At 34.9% G+C, this 13,355-nt stretch overlaps 1 protein-coding gene across 1 annotated transcript in view; it reads right to left on the bottom strand.

Moving 5' to 3' along the window:
• Positions 1-10,864, bottom strand: part of LOC144446756 (neuronal acetylcholine receptor subunit beta-4-like) — a 20,669-nt gene extending 9,805 nt beyond the window's left edge. Inside the window, exon 1 of the mRNA XM_078136584.1 lies at positions 10,741-10,864. Within this exon, the coding sequence (XP_077992710.1) occupies positions 10,741-10,798 (58 nt within the window). The 5' untranslated portion in view covers positions 10,799-10,864. The remainder of the gene's footprint in view (positions 1-10,740) is intronic.
• Between the last annotated feature and the right edge of the window lie 2,491 nt (positions 10,865-13,355).

The following is a 13,355-nucleotide window of genomic DNA, read 5'->3' as shown; positions in this document are numbered from 1 at the left end:
ACAAGTTAAGTAATCATAGATTAACACTGGACAACAAACAAGGTAGATGCAACGACAGTAAATTTAAAAATGGACGATAAACAGGATAGCTGTAACAACAATATATGCATAAATTAAAAAATGGACGATAAACAAGATAGATGTAACAACAGTATATGCATAAATTAAAAAATGGACGATAAACAGGATAGATGTAACAACAGTATATGCATAAATTAAAAAATGGACAGTAAACAAGATAGATGTAACAACAGTATATGCATAAATTAAAAAATAGACGATAAACAGGATAGATGTTACAACAGTATGTGCATAAATTAAAAATGGACGATAAACAGGATAGATGTAATAATAGTATGTGCATAAATTAAAAATGGACGATAAACAAGATAGATGTTACAACAGTATGTGCATAAATTAAAAATGGACGATAAACAGGATAGATGTAATAATAGTATGTGCATAAATTAAAAATGGACGATAAACAGGATACATGTAACAACAGCATGTCATCAGCATTTGCTGCCTCGAAGCGTGCGACAATCCCTTTAGATAATTATATAGCATTCTCTCATATCATCTCAGATTTATTTTATATTTGTTTGGATGGCATTAAATCGAACAATGATAGTTTGATTTATAACATCACATAAAACTCCTTTTGCCAAATGTAATTTATGGTGTAATCACATATACGGACAATTGATAAATCCCTATTTAAGATTTACATAAATGTTCGCAGTTCAAAGTGATAATGCTTTTTTTCGGATCTACTGATCTATTTGGGTTAATTTATAGATAGTCCTTATATAAATTAAGTCGCATTTAGTAATGGATCATTATGGATAATTGCGACAGTCATGTCGTTAACACTTATGATTCGATGTTCAGCAACATAATAATGATATACCGTTGATGATGTCACCCCACCATTACTAACGTTAACTGCACCATAACCACCATCTCCATCATCGTCACCACAACCACCGCCATCACTACCCTCACCACCCCCAGAACAACCACCACCAACGCCGCCGCCGCCACCACCACCACCACTGCCATCACCACCACCACCACCACCACCACCATCACCACCACCACCATGATCCAACCACCATCAGCTCTAACAACACTACCATCAAAACAATCGTCGTTACCGTCATTGCCATTGTCATCATCTGTAGCAGCAATGCCCTTGTTATCGTATATCAAACTAAACCAAAACAAATCTATATCAATTACTAGTACATGAAATAACATAAATTTAAAGCTGACCATCAACCTAAAACAACCACTCAAATAACCTGTCAGTCAGCCAACTAACAAATAATCAACAAACTAAAAAGAGAACGAAAAAATAACTAAAATAATAAGAGAAAAGAAAAAACAAATGCTTTCGCCCTAAACGACCACAAACCATCACTAATATGACCCATTGGTCATATCACTGTTTCCTCCTGTCAGGGTTATTACATATACACCTTCCAAATCCTAGTTATGACTAAAATCGACACAGATGCAGGATAGTGAAAGTCTACAGCGGAAACAATGGACACGGGGAAATCTGACTATTTTCGCCATTAATCTCCAAATGCATTATTTTTATTGTACCAACCACAGTTAACATCATGTCTCTGTTGCATTGATATTGATACTTTGTTTACGGCGATGCAGTATAATTTCCCTTTCTGTTTTCTTTTCTCGTGAAACAAATTCAAAGAATGCAATATAAAAACATGACATTATTCAATTTGTTGATACCCTACGTCGGATGTTATCGAAACTTAGAAAAAGAACACTGCACATTACGAAAGAAATCAGTAGAACTGCAACAAGAGTATCTATACACATTAAATGGCTGTATTGATCCTCGGAATTATATGTTAAAATAAAAAGCAAAATTTGCTTATATATACATACAGTTTTATTCTTACCAACGATCCACATAGATCCAGGTAGTATGGATCTATACGAGGCGAATGCATGAAAACCATGGCTAGCAATCAATCACAACACATTATTTTTTACATGTATAAGTTTATACTTTGCACAGTGTATTTTTTTATAACGTAACTCAGTAACGCTTCCATAAAACATACATTTGTTAAAATGTATTAAGCGGGAAGGTAAGTATTTGCTTGAGGCGTCAAATCAATTTTGCATTTTAAAAAAAAATCTTTACGAGACATTTTTAGATTAAATTAACATCGTGGTTTCTTCAATGAAAAATTTAGGTATTTCATAAATTAATTCAATTGTCGTGGTGCATTTACAAAAACTCAATAAGTTGAGGATGACAGCTTATGCCTTGCATTTGATAAGAAATGACTTTGTTACAGAACTCAATGTCAAAGAATGAGTTATACATGTTCACATATTTGTCTTGTCTTGTCTTGTCTTGTCTTGTCTTGTCTTGTCTTGTCTTGTGTTTGCTTGTCTTGTCTTGTACCGTATGATGTCTTATCCTACTCCTCAAGTATCAATTAGTTGACGTGTTCTTTAGAAGAAGATCGATCGTTGCAGTTTTACTGTACAATCCAATATGGCTACCATTGGTTGCCGTAAAGTGAATATTGTGGACACACGAGTAAGCTGCTCAATGCAAGTCACTTCTTGCAAACCTTTGGAACTCAGCCCAATGATGATATATGCCAATTTGCAAGTAAATTTGATTGCTGGCTCATAACTGTCACAGCAGTTTCATGAAATATTAAAGATGGGCCTGACCACAAGACATATCAATTCACAAAGGTTTGCTACTCCAGATCACATAGTACCAGACAAGTATGTATGTGTGTGTGTGTGTGTGTGTGTGTGTGTGTGTGTGTGTATGTGTGTGTGTATGTGTGTGTGTGTGTGTGTGTGTGTGTGTGTGTGTGTGTGTGTGTGTAACTTAAGAAATTTCTCTGAAACCACATTCAAGTTAGAAATGGCTTACAAATTTACAGTAGATTAAAGAAGAGAAACTGAGTAAACACTGAATTGCCCACGCACCATTAGGACTGCGGGCCCCTAACAATCACCATTGGGTCATTGGAGCCCCAGTTACTTCATGACCTTGCAGAAGGGACGTGCATCCAGTTCGTCACACCAAGTTAGTCAAGGTCGTTTCTACGGTAGCCGATAGGGACAAAGAGACCAGCTCTATCGAAATGAGAGGTTCCAATCAAACAGTGGCGTTCCAAATAAAAAAGAAACGGGCTCCCACCAAAGAGACGCTCCCATCAAAGAGAAGACGTACTCCAAGGAAAGAGTTGCTCCCATCCAAAACGAAAGAGTTGCTCTCATCAAAGAGGGAATGTGCTTTAACCATAGAAAAAAGATATGTGCTCTCACCAGAGTCACTCCCATCAAAAGAGGAGAGTGTTCCTGGACCATCAGTGTCACCCATCTACCCCGTGAAAATATGGTATATATTTATATCACTCCTGCGCGCGCGCACACACACACACACACACACACACACACACACACACACACACATATATATATATTTATATATACATATATATATATATATATATATATATATATATATATATATATATATATATATATATATATATATATATATATATATATATATATATATATATATATATATATATATATATACATCTACCATTAGTACAGTTTTGGAGGAACACAGGTTCACTTATGGTATTTGAAAGAAAAAATATAAAACATTGTATCCATGTTAAGGAAATGAAATTTTAACTTCCTTGTGTCGAAATGGAGGGGTTGACAATTGACTTACAGCTCAATTTAATTCCATGGACTACAAATACTCACCTACGGCTGGTATTTGTATTAGTCTGTGGAATCATCATTATGACGTAAAACTAACATTGATTTCGTGGCATTATATCTAATCACTTACTCAGTTGAAACTTCGGAACGATGGTGCTGATCTGCCAACCAATATCCAAGAAATTGCAGAGTAGATCCCAAACAACAACAACAACAACAACAACAACAACAACAACAACCACCACCACCACCACGACGGCGACAACAACAACGACACCATTACCACAACCATCACCACCACCACCATCATCATCATCATCATCATCATCATCATCATCGTCGTCGTCGTCGTCACCATTGTCATCATCAATCCCGATGCTAACAACTTTGCAAACTGGAAACGATTAGGTATAGCCAATATCGGACGTTGTAGCCAGTATTTGGTTGTTGTCTAGAATAAGGAACTTACTCGGAGGACTTTATTTAGTTTCGTCGCGTAAAAGCCACGTGCCAAATTACTTAGTTTGGACACTCTCCTTGTCTGCTGTTTGGAGAGTGGATGTGAAATAGTGGGATATACTAATAATTACAGCGTAAACAAGGTTGATGTGGTGTGTTTCATCGGTGGAACACGATGTTGTGTTGTGTGTCACCAGTGAATTGCCACACCGATCCCATTACCGCTGTAGGTTATATGAGATTACCTCTCCTTGTCCTAGTCAACTACACCGAGGTATGAAGATCAACACCCATGATGCGTTCCCTTGAAAGCTGTCAATATTCGGAACTTTGATGTGATAAACAAATATGACATTTTTATTGTTGTCATCGTTACTATGCATTACACATTCATGCTACTTTTTTTCAAAAGAACTAAGAATCAAAGAGATTACTAATATACTCAGGGGGCATATAACCAATTTATTAAAGCAATTTCAGTAGTAACACTTAACCATGGGAATAATGACATCAATATTATATTAACAACATTGAGATGTGTTACATTTGATGAATTTGCCTTAGTCTATGGTGGACTTGGAATGTATCATTTCCTCGGGTATAATTATAACGTGTAAAACGTTTACAACCGCCATTTACTTTAGAAATTTACTAAGAAACTTTTATAGAAAAAAATTAACCATGGGAATAATGACACGAATATTATATCAACAACATTGAGATGTGTTGGATTTGATGAATTCGCCTTAGTCTATGGTGGATTTATTGAAATATATCCTTTACTCAGAGTATAATTATAATAACACAGAAAAAACAACTGCCATTTACTTTAGAAAAAGTGTATAGTATCAAAGACAATTGTCTGTGATAGAATAAGTATACATTTCCGCTATGTTTTGTTGATGCAGTAACCATGATGACTGGAGCTATTATAATTCTTATCCAACATAGCGACCATATTAAACTATAGCTGTGCTGCTAAGCAAGGCTCATGTACTAATATTATAATACACGTCACAATATTAAGGGCAATATTTCAACCCCAAGGATAAACACTGAAATAGGTAAATTTGCCATGTCATACACATGAGCTATACACTGGAACAACTTACCTCTTGATGTTAGGTCCAAATCATCAAGGAATGTTTTTCGTAACTCACTAAAAGATTTTCTTCACCTGATGTGAATATACTGCAACTCATGTAGATGTACAATATATATATTTTCATAGATATTTAGTATTTTTTCACTGCCCTCTTTACACTTTGTCATGTATTTATTTATAAATTTTATTTACAGTGTCCAAGGAGACAGACTTGATTAGCAAGTAGCTATTTTTCTGGTCTCCTTTTACCTACCTCAAAACATGTATTATGTAAAATTTAATAAGTGGGTAATAAAGAAGATATATTATATACTAGTACTTGGTGATGTGTGATCGATTCCCGTTCAAAGTATATCCCCAAATCGTACTCTAGATTTTGCTTTACCGTTTCACAATTTACTTATTAAAAGTCACAAACAGGGAAAACTTGTCTGTGATATACCCTCCTTGAAATCCGAAACTATATACACACCACAATGTTAAATAAAATGTTTACATATCGCCAAAATGTATTCCCGATTAATTTTAACCTTTCCTCAACCGTGAATTGTGGTGTGTTTGTCCGTTTGTTTGTTTGTTTGCTTGCTTGCTTTTGTTATCGTTCGGTCGGTACAAACACAGAAGAAGGGTACCCTATGTTTCGTTAGATTTAAACGTATTGGGTGAGGGAAACCGGGAGAGTTCTGTCGGTAGACGGCCTAGAAGAACGTTGGATGTGTAATCATGATCTGCATGTAATTGACACTTTAATGGGACTGTCTTTTATTAGATTTGAATAGTATGACTATGACGATGTATTCTAATAACATGTCTAATGTGTTGACGTAAAAAGAACTCTTTACATACTGCCAGTTTCATGTTAGTGTTCACTGGCTCATCATGCATAAACCAATAGGAAACTGAGTATGCTGCACTTAGAGATAGCAAGATTGAATGAATGTTGGTTCTGGCAACATTTTGTCTAAATGAAATGAATTAACATGCCACCACTCAGACATCAAAGTCAGACATCCAAACATTGGCGCCCGCGTGTCTGGGTCTAGTTGCAATATGTTTAACTTGTTTATTTCATTTACACAAAATGTAGCAAGAAATCATGATCTTATCATTTTAAAGTGTAGGCCTGTAGTTTCTCATTGGTTTCTGCGTGGTTGTATCGAACAGAGTCAGTGAACACTAGCATTAAACGTGCTGTATTGTATTGACGATAATAATGTCCTTGTCCATTACGAGTCGGATTACCCTGCTATATTTCCATTTCTCATACCAATTCATTTTCAACTAAGACTTAAGTGAAAATTTCCCCTGTGTACGAATAATCATCGTGACATTTATGGACCAACTACAACATCACTATAGCATATTACCATGGCAACTGCATCAGTTGAAGAAGATACCCTGGAGGTAACTAACGTGTGTATCAGACAATACATCTTATCTGTCTAACGTTGGTCTCAAGAGAAGATATTAGCTTTGGGACAATGGAATATTACATGATTGTATGTCACACAAATATTAATGTCTGGAGACGTTGATTACACAATATATTGTTAATGTTGTTGAATTAAATTTCAATAGTCTATCCTTTTATTGAAAACGAAAGCAAAAACTGATTTTTTTTTAGACAAATAGATTGTAGTTTGATCTTTCCCGTCTTATATCAGGCACTCGACACGTTCATTCTTTGTCTTAGGTTCAGGGGAAGGAACACGCGTTTAAATAAGCTTAAATTGCTTGCTTAGATAGATAGATAGATAGATAGATAGATAGATAGATAGATAGATAGATAGATAGATAGATAGATAGATAGATAGATAGATAGATAGATAGATAGATAGATAGATAGATAGATAGATAGATAGATAGATAGATAGATAGATAGATAGATAGATAGATAGATAGATAGATAGATAGATAGATAGATAGAAAGATAGATAGATAGATAGATAGATAGATAGATAGACGGACTGACAGACAGACAGACAGACAGACAGACAGACAGACAGACAGACAGACAGACAGACAGACAGACAGACAGACAGACAGACAGACAGACAGACAGACAGACAGACATACATACATTTTCGGTTGATTTATATGGATGATATTTCCGTGATTGATGTTAGGTTTATACATTTTTGGATCATTTGGATGAGATCACAATGGATGATGAACGATAATCGCCTAAAATTAAAAAAAATTTCAGGTTCTGACGTCAAACATGATAATCATCCCTCCCCCCTCCCCATGAATCAGGTTTTAATTATCTTGTTAAAATAAACTACTCCATTATAAACATTCCACTAACCTTGCAGAAATCACTTTTATTTTCAAAATAATCAAAGCCATATTAATGGCCAACTAAAATAATAATAACGTCAGTTACCATAGTAACATAACATAACATGATAAAGTAATAACACAGTAGCCGGGATGGCATGAAGTACGTGATTATTGAATATTAAAGCCTGAATGTGAGTTTCCTGTCAACTACGCTAAGTTTAGGGGAGGAGCGGAAATGTCATCTCATATATTCTTACAGGTGATATTTAACGTTCCTATTAAATTCATTGTGACAATTGTTGTCAAAGTTATGAATATGACATCAAACGGCGCGAAAGAAAAGTGAAATCGTGAACTGAAGGAAAGACAACGCAAACTGCCTGTAATGCTGAAAATATCAACTGTACATGTATAGCTACGAGCTAGGCAATAAGGACTCATGATGGTCGAATGGTTAGAGTGGCCAACTTGGAATCTGCAGGTTGTGGATTCCAGTCTCGCCGCTCCTGTTTGTTCCTAAAAATTGCTAAAGTCGTTGTGGGCAACTTTTAAACTGCGACTGTGTCCCACTCAGTCAGCTATATAATTGTGGACCTGGTAGGATAGATGTTGCAATAAGAATGCTTTAATCCTATGCGCTTACAGAGGCTACAATGGATTGTATTCTCCCCAGTGAGCTGAGGAAGAATGAAGAGCCGTTGCGCTACGTATACTATAGCTCTGTGTCAGTGGTAATATTTGTAAAGCGCTTCGAGCACAGTGTTGGAAAGCGCTACATTAAAAATGAACATTATATAAAATTGTTATGATGATGTAAACCCTGTCTTCTCCTGTTACACGGACCTGTCTTTAAGCTGTATTCACTTATAAAAATGACGAAACTGTTTGTATCAGTACTGACACCTGTATAGATTCGAAAGTTAATCCCAGGGTCGAGAACAAATAAAACGAATGAATCACAATCATATTAAATTAATAAATAAAATGAGATTTTAAGGAAAGAAAAGAAAAAAGCTTCCAAAATAAAAGCCATATGACTGTCATTGCCCTAAGTATGAAAATGAATTATGACCATATGTGCATTATCAGATGAAATGCTGAAATGAATTGTCTCTCTGTTAGAAAAACACTGTCGTGGTCGCCCTATGAAACATAATAGTTGATGTCGGATGTTGAAGGCAAAGCTTAATGGTGTAAAGTAGAACCAAAAAGCAAAAGTGTCAATCAAAATGTGTTAAGTAAATTGCATTTATACGAATGATGGAGATGTCTTCCGTATGGTTTCGAAGGTTAATCTTGGTATTTATTTCTTATAAGGCCTAAAAAAATAATTGACTGTTTGGTTCCGGTTACCCGACCACACCTAGCTTCTCACTGCCGACCCTAAAGGTTTTTTTTTTTACGTATTCAAGAAAAAAATTTATAAAATCGTAAAAATTGTGAAGTCTAACGAGAAATAGTGGATGCAGAAACTGACATCAACTTAAAAAGACAATATAAAACTATTCTTCCAATCTGTAATGGCTGTACATCTGATAGGAAGAAATAAATAACACAGAGACCATTGGGAAACAATGGAAACCCTGAACTAGACACTCACACTAAATATAATAAAATAAAATAAAAAATCTACCTACCCTACACATTCTAAATTTGAGCAAAATCGGAACCACACAATGTTTTTTATTTAGGCCTAAAGTGTATTACATTGAAAATAATCACAATACGCTGTACAACTCAGTGACAGGAAAAACAAACAAAAAACCCATAAAAGACAACAAACAACACTAATTGAAAAACTGTTAAAATGTCCCGATGTTAGGAAAATACTAGTAAAAAGGTACACATGCATAAAGGTATAAAAATGTCTAGTGATAAAAGTACCTAAAAGGTAAGTTTTCAAACTGCTTTTAAAACCTTCGAATGAAAAAGCAGCTCGGACGAGTGTTTTAAAAAAATCAAATATTGTAACGGTCATTGCCTTTTAGAACTTGCTGTGAAATGGCTTTCAAAATTCACGTGCAAAATTATAAAGGTAACATAAGATAAAGAAATATATGTGCCAAATATTTTTTTTTTTTAAAGTAATTAAAATTTATTGAATTTTAACATTAAGTGCGTTAATAATTATTTAGTTATGGATGAATTGACGAACGAACTGATAAAGATGCAGGTATTTAAATTATATTCATTCACACATGTAGTACGTACATTGCAATATTTTTTATATACTTTTAAGTTGAACCCTCCCTCGTCGCTTTTAATATGGCACCAAATTATGAGTCACTTCTTAGTAAAATGTGGAAATGGTCATATAACTATGCCCACTTGCTACTTGATTTTACAAACTTCTTCCTCAGTCGTACGGTATATATCGTAATCACCTTGCGAGTGTTTGAACGAAACGAGTTATAAATGCATACTAGTATATCAGGACGGTAAACCTTGGTAGGGTCGCGTTTTCGAAAATGCATAATATTTTTAGCACAATACAAGAACTCGGGTGCAATACGTTTCTCTGATACCTGAAATGCTGTCTATCTCTCCACACATCTGAAGCACGCGTTTACACTATACATACAATACAAGAACTCGGGTGCAATACGTTTCTCTGATACCTGAAATGCTGTCTATCTCTCCACACATCTGAAGCACGCGTTTACACTATACATACCACAATGTTACAAGATACAAATGCACATAATTTGGACAATTTGACATATTAAGATAAATGAAAAGTGTATTCGTAAATTGGGCATGGTATTTGTTGCATACACGTCTGTCATTTGGGGTGTAATGTTTTAATAATTCACTAAACGTAAGTCGATAATGAATGCTTGACGTAGGACTAAAAGAAACATCGATAAGATATTAAATTATTCAAATATATTATTATCTTTTGCAAGGATTTTCTGTGTTATAACATCAAAATTAATCCTATGCAATAGTTAATGGCATTTTGCTTTATGCTCAGAACGTGAACCGTGTGTTGGTTTTATGACATAAAAGCTCCCACATTGAAAATGGCGTGTGTAGGCATCGAAGGGAACAAAGAGTGCGCTTTTCTAAACGTGGCTTGAAAAGTTTGTATCGTTACACAATTCTCGTATGGGGCTCGGAGCCGAGGAAAAGACACCGCTTACCTTTCAACATAGCATACAACAGTCCAACCGACATCAATAGAGTACTTTTCCTTTCCATGCTTTTTTCCTCGTGATTTACGGACCTGTTTCCATCCGAAATTATCTTTGAAGGAATGAATTCGACTCCATCTATGACACACGCAATTCCGTCACTAGCCGTTCACAAGAGCACAGCGCTGTTTTGGAGTTCGTTTCTAAGCGACAATACCTTATATGGAAAGTAACAATGACGTTTGAACATTAATATCTAATTGACGCCATTTGACCTCACAGCGTATGGTACAAAAAACACACCATTCCATAAATCAACCTCCTATTATCAAGAATACTATGCAGCTTTAATAACCTTTAGTGGAATGTTATGAAGCCTTACAAACCCACCCGTCAATGTTTGAGCTGATAATCAGAAAAAGAGTAACCGACATAAGTGTATGATATGTATGTGTGTATGTATGTATGTATGTATGTATGTATGTATGTATGTATGTATGTATGTATGTATGTATGTATGCATGCGTGCGTGTGTGTGTATGTATGTATGTATGTATGTATGTATGTATGTATGTATGTATGTATGTATGTATGTATGTATGTATGTATGTATGTATGTATGTATGTGTGTGTGTGTGTGTATGTATGTATGTATGTATGTATGTATGTATGTATGTATGTATGTATGTATGTATGTATGTATGTGTGTGTGTATGTGTGTGTGCGCGTATGTATGTATGTATGTATGTATGTATGTATGTATGTATGTATGTATGTATGTATGTATGTATGTATGCATGCATGTGTGTGTGTATGTATGTATGTATGTATGTATGTATGTATGTATGTATGTATGTGTGTGTGTGTGTATGTGTGTGTGCGTATGTATGTATGTATGTATGTATGTATGTATGTATGTATGTATGTATGTATGTATTAAACAGTAAAGTGTTTCTGGCCAAGTGTTTCTTTAGAATTATAGCTTTAGTAAACTGAGGCGGTCATTAATTTACAGTTCCATATATATTTATCATTGTTTTTTTGCAGGTTGAATTCAGTGCACTTTAATTACAAATCCAAAGAAGCATGTTGGTAAATTAAATGAATAGAAATTAATGAGAAAAACAATTCGTCCCATTTACACGCGGGTGTCCTATGTACAATAGGAACCAACTAGCTACCCCTAATTAGTATAATATATAGGCTACTACTATTCAATGAGGGACAATGTATGTGTATGTGTGCGCGCGCGTGTGCGTGGCTTGCAGGCTGGCTGGATGTGTGTCTGTCTGTCTGTCTATTTGTTTGTCTGTGTGTGTATGTGTATGTATGTATGTATGTATGTATGTATGTATGTGTGTGTGTGTATGTGTGTGTGTGTGTAGGTAGGTAGGTAGGTAGGTAGGTAGATAAATAGATGTATGTATGTATGTATGTATGTATGTATGTGTGTGTGTGTATGTATGTATGTATGTATGTATGTATGTATGTATGTATGTATAGATAAATAGATGTATGTATGTATGTATGTATGTATGTATGTATGTATGTATGTATGTATGTGTTTACAAGGAAGTGTAGAGGTCTGTCATACAGTGAATCCATAAGCATATCCTACTAACTTAGTCAGAACCCTTCAAACTAGCAATGATTACTCTGACTTCAACAGCGTGATACACTACTAATATGTCATTAATTTAACACCATACTCTGAAATCATTCATTATGATAACATATTTCAGCTGTCAACTATTTGAAATATGGTTTAATTACATTGGTGTTGTTCTTTTTTTTTAAATTTATTGTAGAGCAGCGATTACAAAAAACTGTCAAATTGTAGTATACAAAATTATGGTTACATTTTAAAGATGTGAAATGGATCGAATAATGACTGAAATAAGCATTAACAACTGGAGTAGAAAAAACAACAACTGTGTGATCACGTTCTGTGTTGAAATGTATTCAAATAAATAATGTTTACATTTCAAATCTTTCTATTGAAATCACAATCAATTATATACAGCTGGTCGGCAAATCAATCATATGGGCCGAGCTGTGAATGTCAAACTTTTGTATGCTTTCTTTTGTAGAAAGAAAGGATTGTATTACTTCACATTCAAGTCAATATAATGATATTTAAACTGGTATGGAATATCTTTGCATTTTGAAGGACTGTCTCATAAAATAACGGAAATTCACTTTGAAAAGAAAAGACAGCGACCTCTGTAAAGATTACTTTAAATGTGCACTCTACATTACTGTACAATTAAGTGTTTTGATGCACGTTATTTGATGTACGTATATTAGCGAAAGGTCCAGTTCTGACCTGGAGCAAAATCGATACACTTTAGGCTACGCGGAACATAGCACAGCTTGATCGTTATGTTGTATATCCCTCTCTTTAGCGTGTACATTGTGTAATAAAATATGACAACATAATAGTCTATCAGTGCATGCCTGCATAGCTCATCTGTGCGTCACTGTCAATGTAATACCTTGGGCCACTTCCGATGAAACAAAACCAACTCAGAAAGAGTCACTGAGACAAACCTTCGTAAACGATGCAAGAGTTGCAAAAGCTTGTCGGTCGAACAAGGAAACATTTGGAAAATAAAGACGGAAAT

Source organism: Glandiceps talaboti, chromosome 15 (genome assembly GCF_964340395.1).
Source record: "Glandiceps talaboti chromosome 15, keGlaTala1.1, whole genome shotgun sequence".
In the NCBI taxonomy this organism is placed as follows: Eukaryota; Metazoa; Hemichordata; class Enteropneusta; family Spengelidae; genus Glandiceps; species Glandiceps talaboti.
Note: the sequence above shows the minus strand (reverse complement) of the source record. Positions and strands in the feature narration are given on the sequence as shown.